Below are 17,279 nucleotides of genomic sequence, written 5' to 3'. Positions count from 1 at the left end.
GCCGCCCGGAAGCGCGAGCGCGTCGCCGTCCCCGTTCTCCGCGCCGCGGTCGACGCCGCGATCGATCGAGGGTCGCGATCGATCGTTATCGTCATCGCGCGGCGGCGGCGGCGGCGGCGTCTCGATCGGGACCCCGGGGTCGATCGACGACGACGGCGAAGGAGGAAGCGACAGAAAGGCCAAGGCGGAGGCGCGACGAAGAGCGGTCATGGCGCAGATGGCGGCGCAGCAGGCGGCGTTCACGCTCGCCGCGCGGTTTGAGGACGACTCCGACGCGTCGGACGACGACGACGCGGACGACGACGTAAACGACTCGCGCGGCGACGCCCCGGTAGATCGTCTGGTGGATCGAATGGAAACCGCGAATCATCCACCGGAGCGCGCGTCGCCGACGACGCTGCCGTGGGAGGACGCGCTCGAGTGCGGTCTGTGCCGCGGCGGCGCCAAACGCGACGACCCGCTCGTGTGGGTCGGCCTCGCGCAGAGGAGCGCGACGCCGGGCGCGTGCCGCCGCCGCGCGCCATCGCGACGGCGCCCGGCGCCGCGTCCGAAGCGCGCGCCGCTCGCGTCGCCGTCGCGGCCGGGGGACGAGCTCGGCGCGTTCGCGCCGCCGCCGATCGCGTACGACGAGGCGTCGGACGAATCGGACGACGACGCGTCATCGGATCCAGTGCCTCTGTTCGCGACGAGGACGTCGTCGTACGTCGATACGTCGGACGACGACGCGTCATCGAATCCAAATCCAGAAGATCCAGATCACCGCCGCGTGGACGCGATGGATATCGACGCGGCGAACGGCGAATCGCGCGAAGACGCGTCGGCGGCGAATCGCGCGAATCGCGCGAAGACGCGTCGGCGACGCGTCTTCGCGTCGGACGGCGAGGGCGTCCAGGTCATGAGCTGCGGGCACGCCGTGCACGCGTCCTGCCACGACCGATTCGTCGCCGCCGCCGTCGGCGTCGGCGTCGCCGGCGGCGGCGCGCTCGGCGCGGAGCAGCTCGCGATGCGCGCGCAGAGCGGGTTACACGGGGACGATTTCCACTGCCCGACGTGTCGGCGGCTGTGTAACGTCGCCGTGCCGGTGCTGCCGCCGCTGCCGTCGCAACTCGCGGAGGCGCGACTCGCGTCCGAGTCCGAATCCGAGTCGACGGCGACGGCGACGACGACGAGCGAAGAGCTTCGCGAGGGGGCTCTGCGGATGCTAACCGAGGCTGGCGCGACGCTCAAAGCGCACATGGAGACGATGGTGCGGTGGCAGGCGCGAGCGGTCGCGGCGGCGGAGGCGGCTGCGGGATCGAACGAAGCGGCGGCCGCCGCCGCCGCCGCCGCCGCCGCCGCGAGCATCACCGACGGCGAATACGTCGAAAAAAAATGCCTCGCGCGACCGGCGGACGCGTCGCCGTCGCCGTCTCCTGCGCCCGAAGCGCTCCACGCCGCGTTTTGGCGCCGCGCGAGGGACGGCGACGGCGACGGCGGCGACGTTATCGGCGGCGACGCGGCGGCGACGGCGACGGCGACCGCGACGCGACCGGAACGGATGCGATCCGTCGCGCGCGCGTTCGCCGCGCGCGTCGACACCGTCGCGACGTGCGGCCCCTCCTCCTCCGCGAGCGCGTCGGCGCCGGAAGAGCCCTCGATGTCGCTCGAGCACGCGCGAGAGTCGCACGCGCGGGCGAGGGCGATCGCGCCGTGGGCGTTGTTGAAGCACAACGTCGCGCAATTGGAGGTGCTCGGCCGACCCGCGTGCGGCGTCGGGAACGCGGAGGAGGACGAGGAGGCGGTCGTCTCGGATACACTGGACGTCCCGCCGCCGCCGCCCGCGGTCCCGGCCGCGGCGAAAGCCGCGGTCGAGGGGCAGTGGCGCGCGATGCGCGAGATCGCGCGACTCGCGTGCGTGGGCGCGCCGCCGCCGCCGGGCGGCGGCGACCCCGGCGCGGCGCGGCCGGCGGCGGCGGCGAAACGCGCCGACGCGCTCGTCACGCTGACGGAAATCGTGAGGCACGCGACGCGCTACGCGGACGACGCGGAGTGGGCGATGGACGCGGGGAGTCTCCTCGCGGAGCGCGAAGGGCGGTGGTCCGACGCGAGGGCGCGGTACTGGCGCGCCGTCGACGGCGGACCCGGGACGGACGGATCGAGCGTGGACACCTGGTCGGAACTGCTCCACCGCGCCGGAGGGGGCGGGAACGCGCACCTCGCGTCCCCATCCCCGGAGGAGGAGGAGGTGGGCGCCGCGCCGCGCGGGAACGGCGGCGTCGAGAGCGCAAACGCGAGAGCGTTCCGGGAGACCGAGACTTCTTTTTTCTTTCCCGCGAGCCCGGACGATCGAGCGGTCGCGGGGGAAGGCCAGGTCACGCTGCGGACGCTGTTCCGCGACGATCCGTTCGCGTTCTTCGTCGAACTCCTCGCGCGGACGTCGCTCGCCGTTCCCGGGACGTTCGCGTCCGCGGAAGGGTTCGCGGGCGCGCGCGCGATCGCGCGCGTCGTCGCCGTCGTCGTCGTGACGCGCGCGGCGACGGCGCGCGGCGCCGACGCTTTGGGGACAGGGACGGGGACGGGGATCGGGGACGGGGACGCTTTGGCGGCGGCAACGGCGGAGTCGACGTCCGACGCCGCCGCCGCCGACGACGACGGAAAGACGTCGACGAAGTCCTTCGCCGAGACGCAGCGCGCGTTCGCGGCGTGCTTGCGTTTACTGCACGCGGAGGGGGAAGAGGAAGATGGAACGTCGACCGCCGCGACGACGACCGAAGCGATCGCGAGCGACGTCGCCGGCGCGCTGTGGCGCGTCGACGCGACGCTCGACCTCCTCCGCGGCGCCGCCAAGGCGCCGCCGACGCTCTCCGAATTCGAACGCTCGAGCGACAGCTCAGGCGGCGACGCGCGACCAAGTAGCGCGACGCAGCTCGTCTCCGGGGTGTTGCGGAGGCTCGGGTTCGGCGCGCGCGATCCGGTGGCGCGCGTCGCGAGGCTCCTGAGTCGCGCGTGCGGCGGCGGGGATTTTGTCCGACTTTGTCCGACTTTGTCCGACGCGGCGTCGCCGCCGTTCGACGCCGAGCTCGCGGAGAAGCTCCTCGCGACGTGGACGTCGTCGCGCGGCGAAGGCGGCGACGACGGCGGCGACGCCTCGCGGCGTTGGAGGAATTTGAGGAAGTTGGCGCCCTCGCCGCCGCCGCCGCGTCCGCGGCTCGTCCCGCTTCCGCGTCGATGCGAAGACGTCTATCTCCGCGTCGTCGACTTGGCGTGTAAACGCTGCGGCGTCCCGCCGAGGGACCCGGCGCTGTGCCTGGCGTGCGGCGAGCTGTGCTGCTGCGCGGGGTTTTGCTGTCGGAGAGGAAGGCACGGCGAGTGCGCGCGCCACGCCGCCGCGTGCGGCGGCGGCGTCGGCGTCTTTCTGCTCGTCAAGTCGACGAAAATTTTGCTCCTTCGAGGCGCGAGGATGTGTCTGTATCCGTCGATATACCTCGACGCGCACGGCGAGGAGGACGAGTTCCTGAAGCGAGGGCGGCCGCTGTTCCTCGATAGAGAGCGGTACGCCGCGCTGAGCGAGCTGTGGTCGCACGGCGCGCTCGATTACGACACCCTCGCTTTGCACACGAGCAAGGTGGGATCGGACTTTTACTAGTGCTTGATCGCGAGATGAAACGTGAACCCTTTCAAAATGTAGAACCAAAATTCGATGAAAAACCAAAAAGCCCCGATGAGAATCGATTCGTTCGAAACCGCTCGCGTCCGACCGCGACGGTTCGCGTGAGCGCGTTCGGCCACGTCACGGACACGTGCGTTTGCGCTTCTCGGCCGCTTGTTGTTCGGAAAGCGTTATCCCTGTTCGCGCGCCCCTCAAACGCAAATACGCACGCACGCACCCCCTCACGCACGATGTCCGCTTTCCTCGGTTCCAAGATCGTCGCCAAGGCGACCCCGGTCGTCGCCAAGCGCGACGTCACCGTCCGCGCGGCGTCCGCGTCCGAGTGCGTCGATCCCCTCGGCGTGACCGGCGCGGTCGTCCCTTCCCCTCGAAACTTTTCCCGAGCCGTCGGATCGATCGATCGATCGAGCGATCGTTCGCGCCTCCTCCGAGACTGGTCCCCATACGACCCCGTTCGCGTGGTGAACGCCGATCCTTAAGGACTTTTGCCGGCGATTCTCTCCGCCCAGGGTCCCTCGCTTTTAATCCCCGCCCTCGACGCCCTCGACGCCTCCCCGCCCTCGACGCCTCCTCCGAGACCCCCGCGCGTCCGTCCGTCCCTGACGCCTCCCTCCCTCCCTCCCTCCCTCCCTCAGCGGCGTCAACCGCCGCGCGGCCGTCGCCGGCGTCATCGCTCTCTTCGCGTCCGCCGCCGCGTCCCCCGCGAACGCGGAGACGAAGCGCGTCGCCAAGAGGGAGAAGGACACGCGCCCGAGGTACCTCCGTCAGGTGCGTTCTATACACTGGTCCCCATACGACCGCGTTCGCGATGTGGACGCCGATCCTTAAGGACTTTTGCCGTCGTCTCTCTCCGCCCACACCTCGGTTTCAATCCCGACACGCCTCGACGCCTTTCAACTCCGCTTCTGACGCCTTTCAACTCCACCCCGACGTTCGCTCGTATGGAACGACCCTCAGTCTGGCGGCGGGGGCCAGGGCGTGAACAAGCCGCCGCGCGCGACGCTCAAGTCCAAGCAGGACGAGATCATGAAGGCGTACGGTATTCCCCTCCCGGGCCAGTAAGTTATGTGATGATAGCCCCACTCATCATTCTTTCCTCAACGTGTTGATACACCGAAGACGTCGATCGAGCTCTCAATCATTTGCGACGATCTGCTCGCGCGCTGAGGAAGAAATCATGAAGGCGTACGGCGTTCCCCTCCCGGGGCGGTGAGTTTATGATAGCCCCACTCATTCTTTTCTCAACGTGTTAATTAATACACTTAAGACGTTGATTGATCGAGCTCTCAATCACGCGACGATCTGCTCGCCGCGCGCGCTCGAGTCTCATCAAATCTCACGTCGCGTCTTCGCGCTCCCGTCGCCGCGCCTCCGCCGCGATTCGCTCGCCCCATCCGCCGCCGCCTGCGTGGGTGAAGCGATCGGTCAGTCGAACGTCTTACCGGTCAAACGTTGAAAGGGAAGCGCGGGTGAAGAGTGACGACGGGAAAAGTCCTTAAGGAACGGCATTCACCACGCCACCGCGGTCGTATGGGAAGCAGTCTCACCTCCGCCGGGAGTCGTCGACTCCGACTCCGACCCCGACGCCGCCGCGCGCGCCTTCCGTCTCTCCGCGCCCCCGCGCCCGCCCCCGCGTCCCCGCGCTCCCCTACCCCTCCCTCCTCGACCGTAATACGCGTCCCTCGCGGCGGCGGCGTCCTCTCTCTTCGCCGCCAGCCGCCTGCGACGCGCGGGGGGGGGGGATCGGATCGGGGGACGCGATCGGTCAGTTCGCGTGCTCACGCGGCGTCGTGCGATGCGATTGGTTAAAACACACGATCGATGATGACGCGTCCGATCGCGCGGCCGAGAGAGACGGACGCGATGGATCCGACCCGCGAACGGACTGGAGGCGGCGTAGTCATCGTAAGGAGTCTCGGCGGTGTCGTCAATCAATCACCTCGCGACGGCGGCCGCGATCGCCTTCAGCTCGTCCCCTCGCAGCGCCCGGACGCCGCCAACCTCGAGCTCGCCGAGCTCGAGCCCGCCGAGCGCGACGCGACGTAAGCGCAGCACGTCGACGCCGATCGCCTCGCACATCTTGCGGATCTGCCGGTTGCGGCCTTCGCTCAGCTGGAACCGAAGCGTCGCGACGTCCGAGGAGGCATCCGCCGCGAGGACGTCCACGCCGCACGGCGCCTGTGGTATGTGGGGGAGGATGTGATTGGGTAAAACACGCTGACGTGTCGGAATCGAGCGATGTGATTGGCTAAAACACACTGACGCGTCCCGGATCCGAGCGATGTGATTGGGTAAACCACGCTGACGTGTCGGATTCGAGAGAGAATCTCCTCTCCGCGCGCGCACCGTCGGCGCCGTCGTCGAGACCCCCCCTCGCTGCTGCGTCGTCTCGATCACGACGCCGCCGCGGAGTCGCCGCAGCTCCTCCTCACTCGGCGCGGGCCGCACGTCGACGTGATACGTCTTCGTCGCCTTTCGCGTCGGGTCCAGGAGCGCGTCCGGGACTCTGCCGTCGTCGGTCAGCAGCACCAAGCCGTCGCTGTCTCGGTCTAGTCGTCCGACGGGGAACACGCGGCGACCGTTCGTAACGCTCTTCGAACGGACGTTACTACTACTCCTCCTTCGATCATCGTTCCGGATACCGCCGCCGCCACCGGACAGCGCGCGGAGTTCGTCTTTCAGCGCGTACAGCATCGAAGACTGCTGGCTGTGCTCCATCGTGCACGTGACCCCGCGAGGCTTGTTGTAGACGAGATAGACGAACCCGCCTGAACCGCCTGAACCGCCGTCGACGGCTGCCTCCGCGGCGACCGCGAACGGCTCCCACTCGACCGTTTTTCCATCCAAAGTCACGACGTCGCCGCCGCGGACGCGCAGCGACGGGCGCACGAGCGACCCGTTCACGCGCACGCGCCCGGCGCTCACCGCGTCGTCAGCCTCTCGGCGTCTCAGGGTCGTTCCATACAAAGCGATGGCGGGGTGGAGTTGAAAGGCGTCAGATGGAGTTGAAAGGCGTCGATGGCGGGGATTGAACGCGAGGGATGGGCGGAGAGATGCGCCGGGCAAAGTCCTTAAGGAATGACGTTCACCACGCGAACGGGGTCGTATGGGGACCAGTGTATAGAACGCACCTCAGCCGGGGTAGGCATCGCACCAGCCGAAACCCCGGCCCGTCGTATCGCGCTGATGACGATGCGGGGGAAGACGACGCCGCGGCGTCGTCCGCGGCGTTGTCCGGCGGCGCGACGACGATGTCGGAGAGGATGCGCTCGACGTTGCGGCGCGTCACCGCCGCGCTCGAGCGCTCGTGCTCCGGCCGCGGACCCCCGAGCGGTCGTCGGCGCGCGTCCTCGCGATGATCGTTGTTACCCGCCCACCTAGGTAGTCCGCCGACGCCGCCGCCGCGGCCGCGGCCTCGAGCTCCGCGTCCTCGTCCGCCGCGTCCTCTGGAGGCGCCGCGGCCGGCGCCCCTTCCTCCGCGACTCGCAGACGCGCGGCAGACGCGAAGGAGCGACGACGCGGGGGCGAGCGTCGCCATCGTGCCGCGGCGACGCGCGACGCGTTCTGATGGTCGCGAACGTCGTCGTCACGCAGCAAGTTTACGTTGCGTCCAACATCACCATCATCACTCCTCCCTCGCGCGGGCGGGGGTCGCGGCCGGGGGCGATGCGCGCGCGTCCTTCGCCGGACGATGACGACGACGACGACGCGTCCTTCTCCGCGCGCGACGCGCACCCGGACGCGCCGCCGGACCTCATCGCGCGCGCGGACGCGTTCGCGCGCGCGATGGTGGACGCCGCGCGTCGCGACGCCGACGAGGTGCGTTCTACACACTGGTCCCCATACGAGCGCGTTGGCGTGGTGAACGCCGATCCTTAAGGACTTTCGCCGGCGCATCTCTCCGCCCACCCCTCGCTTTTAGTCCCCGCCATCGATGCCTTTCAACTCCACCTGACGCCTTTGAACTCCACCCCGACGTTCGCTTGTATAGACCGTCGCGCTCGCGTTCGACGACGACGACGACGGATCCATCTCTAATGACGCGCTCTTCGTCGCGGACGAACAGGACGCGGCGTCATCGGACGCGTACTGGGGTGGGTCGCGCGAGGCGCGCGTCGCGCGCCTCGAGGAAGAGCTTCGCGCGTACGCCGCGGAGAACGCGCGCGGGGTGACCGCGTACGGACGCGACCTGCGCGTGGATCTGAACGCGGCGAGGAGAGAAGCGGCGGTGCGTCGCGTCGCGGAGCGACGCGCGCGGCTGGAGGCTCGAGCGTCGTCGATGACGTCGTCGTCCGTGCGCACGACGACGACGACGACGATGCCGCCGGGATCGCCGCGCGCGAAAGAAGTCGCGGAGCTGTTCGCGCCGCTGTCGCTGCCGTCGTCGCCGGTTCGCGCGATCGCGCGCGGCGACGACGACGACGACGACCCGTCGCCGGCGAAGCGTTCGAATCGTCCGTCGCCTCGGCGTCGTCCGAAAGGCGGAGGAAAGAGCCCAGGCGTGCTGAACATGATCGCGCGTCTGGAGCGCACGCTGTCGACGGACTACTCCGGCGAGCTGCGCGTGGAGAACGGACGCGACGTCGACGCGTCTCCGAGCGGCGCCGCGGAGGCGGAGGCGTCGGCGCGGCGGATGACAACATCATCGGACGAAGAGACGTCGTTGGACGACGAGAGAGAGACGGGGGGCGGTCGATCCGTCTCCGTCTCCGTCGCCGCGCGCGTCGCGAGGCTGAGCGGCCCGGGCGACGGCGACGGCGGCGGCGCGCCGTTCGACGCCCCCCCGCGCGCGGACGACGCGTCGGCGGACGAAGTCCTTAAGGAACGGCGTTCACCACGCGAACGCGGTCGTATGGGAACCAGTCACGACGTCTCTTCGCTCGCCGCCGCCGCCGCCGCCGCCGCCGCCGCCGCGCCGAGCGCCCTGGACGCGTTGGACGGGTACTTCGCCGCCGCGGAGGACGCGTCGAAGCGCGCGAGGGAAGCGCACGCGAGGGTGGACGCGCTCACGGCGAAGATACGCGCGCCGTCGTCCACGTGGAGGTCGGCTATTGGTCCGACGCCGCGGCGGCGGTCGCCGGCGTCGTCCGCCCCCGAGACGACGCCGGGTTCGAATCGATCGACGCGGTCCGACGACGCCTCTTCGTCCGACGCTTCATCGCCCGCGATCAAATTCCCGCCGCTGCCGCCGCACCGGTTCAGCGTCCAGTCCGGAACGAAGGCGCTCCGCGTCGCCGTGCGCGCGCCGTCGATCGCGGACGTCATGACCGCCGCGAGCGCGGAGTCGACGCGAAACGCGACGGCGCGCAGAGTGCGAGCGGTTGAGGCTTTCGTCGCGAACGCGCGAGCGGAGAGCAAGACGAGACGCGCGGCGGCCGCGGCGCCCGGGGCGGTGCTGGCCGCGGCGGCGAAGGCTGGGGGAGTGGACGCGCTCGCGGAGTTGATGGCGCGGAGAGATGCGACGGCAAAAGTCCTTAAGGAACGGCGTTCACCACGCGAACGCGGTCGTATGGGAACCAGTCACGACGACGACGACGACGAATGACAATGACGAGTGACGAATGACGAATGAAGAAGGGCGGTTCGGGGCGGCGCGTCCGCCGCGTTGAGAGTCCTCCTAGCTAGCTAGAGTACTTACTACGAGTCACGGCGGCGGCGGCGGCGGCGCGGGCTCGCGTCGCTGCGTCCCGTCGTTCTCTTTCCACACCTCGCCGCCTTCGAACGTCTCCTTCTTCCAGATTGGCACGGTCGCTTTCAACTCGTCGATAATCCAACCCACCGCTTCGATCGCGTCCGCGCGGTGCGCGCTCGACGCGGCGATTATCACCGACGTCTCGCCGACGCCGACGACGCCGACGCGGTGCGCGATCGCGATTCGAAGCAGGCCGTCCCAGCGAAGGCGCGCGAGGCGACACAGCGCGCGCATCGTTTTCAGCGCCATGGCGTCGTAGCACTCAGGTCGTTCCATATGAGCGATTGTCGGCGTGGAGTTGAAAGGCGTCAGTCGGAGTTGAAAGGCGTCGAGGGCGGGGATTGAAAGCGAGGGGTGGGCGGGAAGATGCGCCGGGAAAAGTCCTTAAGGATCGGCGTTCACCACGCCAACGCGGTCGTATGGGAACCAGTGTATGGGACGCACCTCATACTCGAGCGTCGAGACCTTCTTTCCCTCGAAGGTGTCGCGCGTGACGCCGACGAACGTGGAGATGGCCCCCGCGGCGTCCGCGCGGACGCGCGCGACGATAGCCTCGAGCGATAGCGCGGACGGGGATATCTCGAGATGTTCCTCCGTCATGACGGCGGCGGCAGGCGCGCGCGCGCCCGCGGCGTTCGCGCGGAGGGAAATAATTGAGAATGTAGGTTTCGGAGTTCGCGAGATGATGAAAGCGCCCCGACGACCGCGCGTCATCACATCCATCGTCGCCCGCGCGGCACGACACGATGACGTGCCGCATCTCGCCGCCGCGCGCGTCGACGTCGACGCCGACGCCGACGCCGCGCGCGGCCGTCGTCGCCGCTCGCGGCGTCGCCCGCGAGGTCAACGCCGCGGTCGTCGCCCCGCGCCGTCCGCGCGCGTCGAACCTCGTCGTCGTCGTCGCGCGATCGCGACGTAAACGCGCGTCCTCCCGCGTCGTCGTCGTCGCCGCCGCCGACGCGTCTGAAGACGACGCCGCGGAGACGCGGGAGAAGGCCCCGGACGCCCTTAGCGCCGCGAGCGCGAAAGAACGCATCGACCGCGAGAACCTCGACGAGCGGTACTACAGAGGCTTCCTCGAGTCAGGTCTGAGCGAGGCGGACGACGCCGACGTCAACGTCCCGGGAGGGCGCGAGACGCTGAGCGCGTCGATGAGATTCGCCGCGCAGGCGGCGGCCGTGCTGGTGATGCTCACCGCGGGGTTCATGTACAGCAACGGGCTGTTAGGAGGAGGGAACTAGCGGCGCGGCGCGGACGGAGGGAGAGGAAATGCATGCGAGAGTGGGGAGGAGTCGACGACGACGGCGCGGGCGAAGGCAGTCGCAAAAACCAAAACCTTAAAAATCAGTTCGATGTTCGATCACCGCGACTCGTCCACGACCCACTCGTCTTCTCCCTCGCCGTCCTTCTGCTCCTCCTCCATGACGTCCCTGAACGCCTGGAACACGCTCGCGGGCTTGTACGTGAAGAAACCCAAGAGCATCGGTATCGGCGAGAGCGCGAGCCCGACGTCCTCCGCGAAAAAAGTGTTCCACCGGTTCAGAGCCATGAATAAAATCACCGGGACGAGGATCGACGGCGGGCCGCCCTGCCCGCCGCCGCCCGCCTCCGCCTTGGACGCGAGAAGCTTGACGTAGAACAGCGCGCCCGCGGACCCGAACGCGAACGAGCTCCCGAGCGGCACGCCGCCGACGAAGAACGCCGCGACGGTCCCGCTGCCGCACAGTCCCGCCGTCGTGAGCAGAAGATTCTGTACGCGCGGGGGCGGAGTCGAATGAGTCGAATGAACGGCGTCAGAAGCGGAGTCGAAAGGCGTCGAGGCGCGTCGGGATAGAAAGCGAGGGGTGGTGGGCGGAGAGAAACGCGCGCCGGGCGAAAAAGTAAAGTCCTTAAGAAACGGCGTTCACCACGCGGACGGGGTCGTATGGGGACCAGTGCGAATGCGAACGCGCCTGCTTCACCCGCTCGTACGAGTCATCCGCGGCTCTTCGCCGCTCCGCTTTCTCTGCCTCGGTCAGCTCCCGTCCCGGCACCACGGGCTTCAGGTCCTTCGGCCGCAGCTTCCGCATCTGCGCAGTGCTGAACTTGCTCTTCGCGTACACCGGGTTCTTCTTCGCCTGGATCGCCTCGCCCTTCTCCCACTCGCGCTGCCACCGTTTTTGCTCCGCCTGAGGGTCGAGGGTCCGCGCGAAGCGATGATATTGGGGTGGAGTCGAAAGGCGTCAGAAGCCGAGTTGAAAGGCGTCGAGGTGTGTCGGGATCGAAAGCGAGGCGTGGGCGGAGAGAAACGAACGCCGGGAAACAAAGTCCTTAAGGATCGGCGTGCACCACGCCGACGCGGTCGTATGGGGACCAGTGTACAGAACTAGAACGCGCCTTCGTCGGCGCGTAGTTCCACCCGTCGAGGTCGTACTTGGACTTCTCCTTTTTCGTCGTCGCGAGATCGATGGCGGACAGCGACGACGCGCTTCCCGGGTCGTCGACGTCGCCCTTGAGGAGCTTCGGCGGCGCGTCCGGGCCGACGCCGCCGACGACGCGCACGTACGCGGGCTTCTTCGCGCCGCCGTCGCCGTCGCCGTCGCCGTCGCCGTCGCTCTTCTTATTCTTCTTCGGTCGCAATCGCGCGGAGAGATCGACGGTCGGATCGTCCAACATGTTCCGCGACGCGAACCCGAGGCCGGTCGCCGCCTTGATCTCCTCGCGCTTCGCCGCGTCGCGCTTCGCCTTGTCCTGCCTCTCGAACTCCGCCTCAAGATCGACGTCCCACATGCGGACGTTCCGCCGCTCCCACACGTTGACGGCTTTAGGGGGCGCTCCCGCTTTCGCTTTCGCGTTCGCTTTCGCGTTCGTTCGCTCGCTCGAATCGTCGTCGGACGCGCCGGCGGCGGCGGCGGCGACGACGCGTTCGGACGCGCCGCGGCGCGACGCGCGCGTCGTCGCGGCGCGGCGCCGCGGCGCCCCGCGCGCGGTCGCGCGCGACGCGAGCGCGGGGAGGGCGAGCGTCGCGGGCATGGCGTCCGCGTTGTGATGAGGGCGCCGTGCCCCCCGGGTTTTAGGTCAGAAGTTTATCCAACCGTCGTCCACGTCGTCGTCCAGTCGTCGTCGTCGTCTCCGCCATCGCGCCGCGCGCGTCTCCTCCCACCGCGCGACGATGGCCTCGACGCTCGCGCCCTCCCTCGCGGCGTCCTCCTCCCCCAACGCCGCGGCCGGCCGCGCGCGCGCCGCGTCCTCCTCCAGCGCGCGGGGGCGCGTCGCCGTCGTCGCGCGCGGGGGATCGGGCGCCGCCTCCGCCTCCGACGACCGAAAGGAAGAGCTCGCGCGCATGCGCGCTTCGGTCCAGCTCGCGTCCATGAACCCCTCGCAGGAGACCGTCGTGTCCGCCATCCTCGACCTCTCGAGGCAAGAGTTCGGGCTCGTCGGCGTCAAATTCGCGGAGATCATGGCCAAGGTGGGGGAGTGCTATCGCTTCGACGCGACCGCGTCGTACGTCAGGCGCGTTCTCCTCGCCGCCGCGCTGGTCCCACATTATTACGATCCCGTTCGCGCGGCCGGCGCGGCGCGCGCCGTTCCTTCTCGAGGACTTTACCGTACTCACCGGCGCATCTCTCCGCCCATCACCCCTCGCTTTCGATCCCGACACACCGCGGCACCTTTGAACTCCGCTTCTGACGCCTTCAAACGCCACCCCGCCGTCGCTTTGAACGATGGACGCTCGACCCTCAGCGGGAAGGGCACCGACCTCGAGACGTCGAATCCCCCGGGCGTCAACGTCGGGTCTCTCAAGGTGCGTTCTGTACACTGGTCCCCATACGACCCCGTCGGCGTGGTGAACGCCGTTCCTTAAGGACTTTTCCCGGCGCATCTCTCCGCCCAGGGTCCCACGCTTTCAATCCCGACACACCTCGGCGCCTTTCAACTCCGCTTCTGACGCCTTTCAACTCCACCCCGACTGTCAACGTCGGGTCTCTCAAGACGTACTACTTCGCGCACCTGCACGGCCTGGACGAGGCGAGCACGCTCAGGCTGTTCTGCGAGCACTACCAGGACGTGTTGGCGACCCCGGACGGGGACTCGCACGCGAACATACGCGCGTTCATGGGGAACGGGTGGGCCGGGATCGCGTTCGACGGCGAGGCGTTGCGGTTGCGCGACGGCTCGGAAGAGGACGCGGACGTCGACCAGGTGTAAGTAGGCCTCCATGGAATACGGAACGTCAACCGTCGTCACACTGGTCCCCATACGACCGCGTCGGCGTGGTGAAAGCCGATCCTTAAGGACTTTCTCCATGGAATACGGAACGTCAACCGTCGCGGACATAGTATCATGAGTGTATTACGACGCGCGCTGCCGCGCGATGGTAGTATTCACTACTATTCGAGCGAGGGCGCCGCGCTAGTCGCGTTGAGGTGGTCGTTCGCTCGTCGTCGTCGTCGTCCTCACGCCGTCGCGACCTCTTCGCTGCTCACCACCTCCTCCTCCTCCTCCGCCGCCGCCGCATCCGCCAAAGCCTCCAGCACGTTCGCGCCGGCGAGCGCCTTGCTCACGCGCTTCGCCGTCGGGCGGTCGGCGCACGTCACGCGCACGCGCCGCTCCGGGAGCCCGTGCACGGGAAGCTCGCCGAGCATCCGCCTCGCCTCCTCCTCGATCGCGCGCGTCTCGCGCGCCTTGGCCTCCCTCGCCGTCGCGATCGCCTCCGGGGCGTTCGCTTCCATCGCCGCTCGCGTCGCCTCCGCGGTCGCGCGCTTCGCGAGCAGCTCGCGCACGAGCTCCGCGACGTCCGCGTCCGCGTTGGTCTTCCCCGGGAGGGACTTGAGCTCGCGGACGGCGTCGGCGGCGGCGGCGGCGGCGGCCTCCGCCGCCGCGACGTCCGCCGCCGTCGGCGGCGCGGCGCTCTTCTTTTTCTTCTCCGACAACCCGTCCGACAATTCCACGTCAGCGTCCGACATTTCCGACATTTCCGGCGGCCCCACAACGAGCTCGGTCACCCTCGACGCCTCGACCGCGCGCATCATCGCGTCCAGCGGCTCCTCGTCGCCGCACTCGTCGATCACGGAGACGATCCCGTCGCCGCGTCCATCGCCGCTCGTCGTCGTCTCCGAGGCGGCGGCGGCTCTGGCGACCGATTCGATCCGCGCGCGAATCGCGCCGTCTCGCTCCACCCTCAGCGTCGACACGTCGATCACGATCTCGTCCTCGCCCTTCGTAGGCTCCTGCTCCACGCACACGAAGACGGAGTTGATCGCGTCGCAGTACAGCCGGTGCGTGTTCACGAGCGCGTGCCGCCGCGGCGCGAGGTCGTCGCGTTGCTTCGTCGCCAACTCGACGAACCTGTTTGGACGAGGACGTATACGTGTCATTAACGCGCGCGCGCGATTGGTTGATCGAAAATCGAGTGTACACGTGGCACGCAAAGGTAAGGAGATGAATGAATCGAGTCGCGGCCGGAGAGGGAAGAATCATTCGATTCGCACCCGCCGCCGCCGACGCCCTTCGCGAACCCGCCGACGCCCGGCCCTCGTCTCTTCGCTCGCTCCCACGCCTCGCGCTCGTCCCTCGTCAGGCGATACGGCGCCTCGCGCTCGACGACGCCCATGGACTTGGTCTTGTCGCCTCGCGACGCGCGCTCGACGTCGTCGATGGACGCGCGGCCGCTGAGAGTCAGTCGCGTTCCACGGGGTGGAGTTGAAAGGCGTCAGAAGCGGAGTTGAAAGGCGTCAGAAGCGGAGTTGAAAGGCGTCGAGGTGTGTCGGGATTGAAAGCGAGGGACCCTGGGCGGAGAGAAACGCCGGGAAGTAAAGAAAGTCTTTAAGGATCGGCGTTCACCACGCCGACGCGGTCGTATGGGGACCGGTGTAGGCCCTATAGACGAGAACGCGCCTCACGTAGCGCTTGTAGGATTTGTTCGTGCGCTGCGACCGCGTCGTCTTGCCCTTGCCCTTGCCGCCGCGCGTCGCGCCCTCGCCGACGCCGCCGGTGTTGAAGCGCTCCGCGCCCTTGCGGAAGTGTATCGAGCGCCCGGAGTCCTTGTTCTTCGCCTTCGGGGAGCCGGCGAGGACGACGAGACGACTTCTGCATCGGGATCGGCGCGCGACGACGCATCCCGACGCAAAAGCATCCCGGAACGCGTCGTCGTCGCGCGCGAGTCGCCGTCGCGATGCGGCGCGGAGGAGCGGCGACGCGCTCGCGGCGCGACGCGCGACGACGCGCGACGACGCGACGCGCGTCGTCGCGGCGAGCGCGCGATGCGCCATCGCGCCGCGGGAGGAGGAGGAGGAGGAGGAGGAGGACGGGCGGCGCGAGAGAGGGCGCGCGCGCGGCGTCGTTAAATGACGTGGCTTCCGAGAGACCGCCGCTGCGTTGCGTTGCGTTGTCGACTTCGAAACGGCCGTGGTCGTACTCGGCCGGTCGGCGTTTCTTCCTTCCGCCTCGGGGTGGTCAACGATGTCATTCGTCGCGACAACGACGCGCGCGGCCTGCCCTGGCCTCCCGCGCGACGCCTCCGACGACGCGCGCGCCCTCGCGGGGATGCCATCGAGCCCCGCGGCCGCGTGATCGACGCGTCGGGGCGAGGAGGAGGAAGAGAGACGCGCGGCGGATCTCGCGCGCCCCGCCGACGTCGAAATCAATCATCTGAGAGCAACAACTAGCCGAGAGAGCCGCGAGCGACCATGGGGCCTCTGCGCGCGCTGAACGCGCGCGCGCCCGCGCCGGTGCCTTCCTCCGCCGCGCCCCCCAAACCCGCGCCCGCGCCCGTCGTCGTCGCGCCGAGGACGAACACGACGCGCATGGACGACTTCTCCGTCGTCCGGAAGCTCGGGCGAGGGTCGTTCGGGGAGGTGTTCGCGTGCGTGCGTCGCGACGACCCGTCGCGACGGCTCGTGGTGGTCAAGAAGATCACGATGGGGGCGAAGCGAAGCGACCAGGAGGACGCGATGAACGAGTGCCGCGTGCTCGCCAAGTTGGACTCGCCGTACGTTACGAAGTACTACGACTCGTTCGTGGAGAACGGCGGGAAGGAGCTGTGCATCGTGATGGAGTACGCCCCAAAGGTGCGCGCGGGAGGAGGACGGATGCGATGCCTCGCCTCGAGAGGATGATTCAACGACGACTCTATTTTTTCGTTTTTCGAAGCGATGAGCGACCTCTCGCTCCTCGCTCCTCGCTCGCGCCGTCCCGCCTCGCGACCCTTCTTCTCTTCTCCGACTCCTTCTGACGCGTCGTCCTCCCTCCCTCCCTCCCGTCGCTCCGATGTGCAGGGCACGGTGCATCAGCTCGTGCGCGCGTCGCCGCCGGGGCGACTCGACGAGTCGACGATCTGGAAGCTCACGCTCCAGTCCGCGCTCGGCTTGCATCACATCCACCGGTTGAAGATTCTCCACAGGGACATCAAGTCCGAGAACATATTTCTGGACGCGCGCGGGGACGCGAAGATCGGCGACCTGGGCGTCGCGAAGGTGATGTCGCACGAGGGGTCGCTCGCGCGGACGCTTGTCGGGACGCCCTACTACCTCTCCCCGGAGCTGTGCGAGAACAAGCCGTACGATCACAAGAGCGACGTGTGGAGTTTAGGGTGCGTCATCTACGAGATGCTCACCGGGACGCATCCGTTCCACGGGGACAACCAAGGCGCGCTGTTCATGAAGATTCTGCGAGGGAAGTACCCGCCCGTGAACGAGCGCGCGTACGGGGAGGACATACGCGCGCTGCTGGACCGGTGCCTCGCGAACGACGTGCGGACGCGGTTAGACGCGAGGGGTATTTTACGAGGGAAAGCGGCGAGGGAACGCGCCGCGGCGTTAGGGTTGGACCTCCCCGAGGAGGTCGCGCCGCCGGCGAAGATCGGCGGGAGCGGTGGCGGGCGCGGCGGCGGCGGCGACGGCGCGCGAAGGCCTCCGAGCGGTGGACGGCCGCCGACCGCGGGGGCGGCGCGAATATCGC

At 68.6% G+C, this 17,279-nt stretch overlaps 10 protein-coding genes across 10 annotated transcripts in view; 5 read left to right on the top strand and 5 right to left on the bottom strand.

Annotated features, from left to right (window-relative positions):
* The window catches only part of MICPUCDRAFT_49047 (uncharacterized protein), a gene marked incomplete at both ends in the record, with an annotated part of 7,174 nt that extends 3,549 nt beyond the window's left edge, over window positions 1-3,625 (top strand). Inside the window, one exon of the mRNA XM_003064080.1 lies at window positions 71-3,625. Within this exon, the coding sequence (XP_003064126.1) occupies window positions 71-3,625 (3,555 nt within the window). The remainder of the gene's footprint in view (window positions 1-70) is intronic.
* Window positions 3,626-3,879: 254 nt separating this feature from the next.
* Window positions 3,880-4,128, top strand: MICPUCDRAFT_53764 (uncharacterized protein; the record flags this gene model as incomplete). Its single annotated transcript, XM_003064079.1, has 1 exon — window positions 3,880-4,128. One exon carries the CDS (start codon window positions 3,880-3,882, stop codon window positions 4,126-4,128), a length of 249 nt encoding a protein of 82 aa, XP_003064125.1.
* Window positions 4,129-5,686: 1,558 nt separating this feature from the next.
* MICPUCDRAFT_8261 (uncharacterized protein) lies at window positions 5,687-6,220 on the bottom strand (the record flags this gene model as incomplete). Its single annotated transcript, XM_003063887.1, has 2 exons — window positions 5,687-5,756; window positions 5,913-6,220. Coding segments are annotated over 2 exons (378 nt in total), but the record flags the coding sequence as incomplete, so codon positions are not given.
* Window positions 6,221-7,216: 996 nt separating this feature from the next.
* On the top strand, window positions 7,217-9,019 carry MICPUCDRAFT_66153 (uncharacterized protein; the record flags this gene model as incomplete). The annotated part of the gene is made up of 3 exons (XM_003064078.1): window positions 7,217-7,468; window positions 7,641-8,219; window positions 8,438-9,019. 3 exons carry the CDS (start codon window positions 7,217-7,219, stop codon window positions 8,468-8,470), a joined length of 864 nt encoding a protein of 287 aa, XP_003064124.1. The 3' UTR covers window positions 8,471-9,019.
* Window positions 9,020-9,293: 274 nt separating this feature from the next.
* Window positions 9,294-9,590, bottom strand: CNX6B (molybdopterin synthase, large subunit CNX6; the record flags this gene model as incomplete). The annotated part of the gene is made up of 1 exon (XM_003063886.1): window positions 9,294-9,590. One exon carries the CDS (start codon window positions 9,588-9,590, stop codon window positions 9,294-9,296), a length of 297 nt encoding a protein of 98 aa, XP_003063932.1.
* A 135-nt stretch (window positions 9,591-9,725) lies between these two features.
* Window positions 9,726-9,941, bottom strand: CNX6A (molybdopterin synthase; the record flags this gene model as incomplete). The annotated part of the gene is made up of 1 exon (XM_003063885.1): window positions 9,726-9,941. The coding sequence occupies one exon, from the start codon at window positions 9,939-9,941 to the stop codon at window positions 9,726-9,728; it is 216 nt and encodes a 71-aa protein (XP_003063931.1).
* Window positions 9,942-10,070: 129 nt separating this feature from the next.
* Window positions 10,071-12,353, bottom strand: MICPUCDRAFT_53758 (uncharacterized protein; the record flags this gene model as incomplete). The annotated part of the gene is made up of 3 exons (XM_003063884.1): window positions 10,071-11,091; window positions 11,240-11,509; window positions 11,703-12,353. 3 exons carry the CDS (start codon window positions 12,351-12,353, stop codon window positions 10,702-10,704), a joined length of 1,311 nt encoding a protein of 436 aa, XP_003063930.1. The 3' UTR covers window positions 10,071-10,701.
* A 139-nt stretch (window positions 12,354-12,492) lies between these two features.
* Window positions 12,493-13,529, top strand: MICPUCDRAFT_53757 (uncharacterized protein; the record flags this gene model as incomplete). The annotated part of the gene is made up of 2 exons (XM_003064077.1): window positions 12,493-13,142; window positions 13,187-13,529. 2 exons carry the CDS (start codon window positions 12,493-12,495, stop codon window positions 13,527-13,529), a joined length of 993 nt encoding a protein of 330 aa, XP_003064123.1.
* A 229-nt stretch (window positions 13,530-13,758) lies between these two features.
* Window positions 13,759-14,993, bottom strand: MICPUCDRAFT_49044 (uncharacterized protein). Its single transcript, XM_003063883.1, has 2 exons — window positions 14,813-14,993; window positions 13,759-14,669 (listed from the first exon to the last, which is right to left on the bottom strand). Exons 1-2 carry the CDS (start codon window positions 14,932-14,934, stop codon window positions 13,778-13,780), a joined length of 1,014 nt encoding a protein of 337 aa, XP_003063929.1. The 5' UTR covers window positions 14,935-14,993; the 3' UTR covers window positions 13,759-13,777.
* Window positions 14,994-16,126: 1,133 nt separating this feature from the next.
* Window positions 16,127-17,104, top strand: MICPUCDRAFT_23057 (uncharacterized protein; the record flags this gene model as incomplete). The annotated part of the gene is made up of 2 exons (XM_003064076.1): window positions 16,127-16,390; window positions 16,598-17,104. Coding segments are annotated over 2 exons (771 nt in total), but the record flags the coding sequence as incomplete, so codon positions are not given.
* Window positions 17,105-17,279: the final 175 nt, after the last annotated feature.

Source organism: Micromonas pusilla (assembly GCF_000151265.4).
Source record: "Micromonas pusilla CCMP1545 genomic scaffold MICPUCscaffold_16, whole genome shotgun sequence".
Lineage (NCBI taxonomy): Eukaryota > Viridiplantae > Chlorophyta > Mamiellophyceae > Mamiellales > Mamiellaceae > Micromonas > Micromonas pusilla.
The sequence above is the reverse complement of the archived record's forward strand: the minus strand, read 5'-3'. Positions and strand labels throughout refer to the sequence as shown.

Excerpts from the sequence above, each read along its gene's own strand:
- MICPUCDRAFT_49044 (XM_003063883.1), bottom strand. The coding sequence starts at position 14,934 with ATGGGCGTCGTCGAGCGCGAGGCGCCGTATCGCCTGACGAGGGACGAG. Across the intron at positions 14,670-14,812 it reads AAGGGCGTCGGCGGCGGCGG|GTTCGTCGAGTTGGCGACGA; the intron begins GTGCGAATCGAA and ends TCGTCCAAACAG.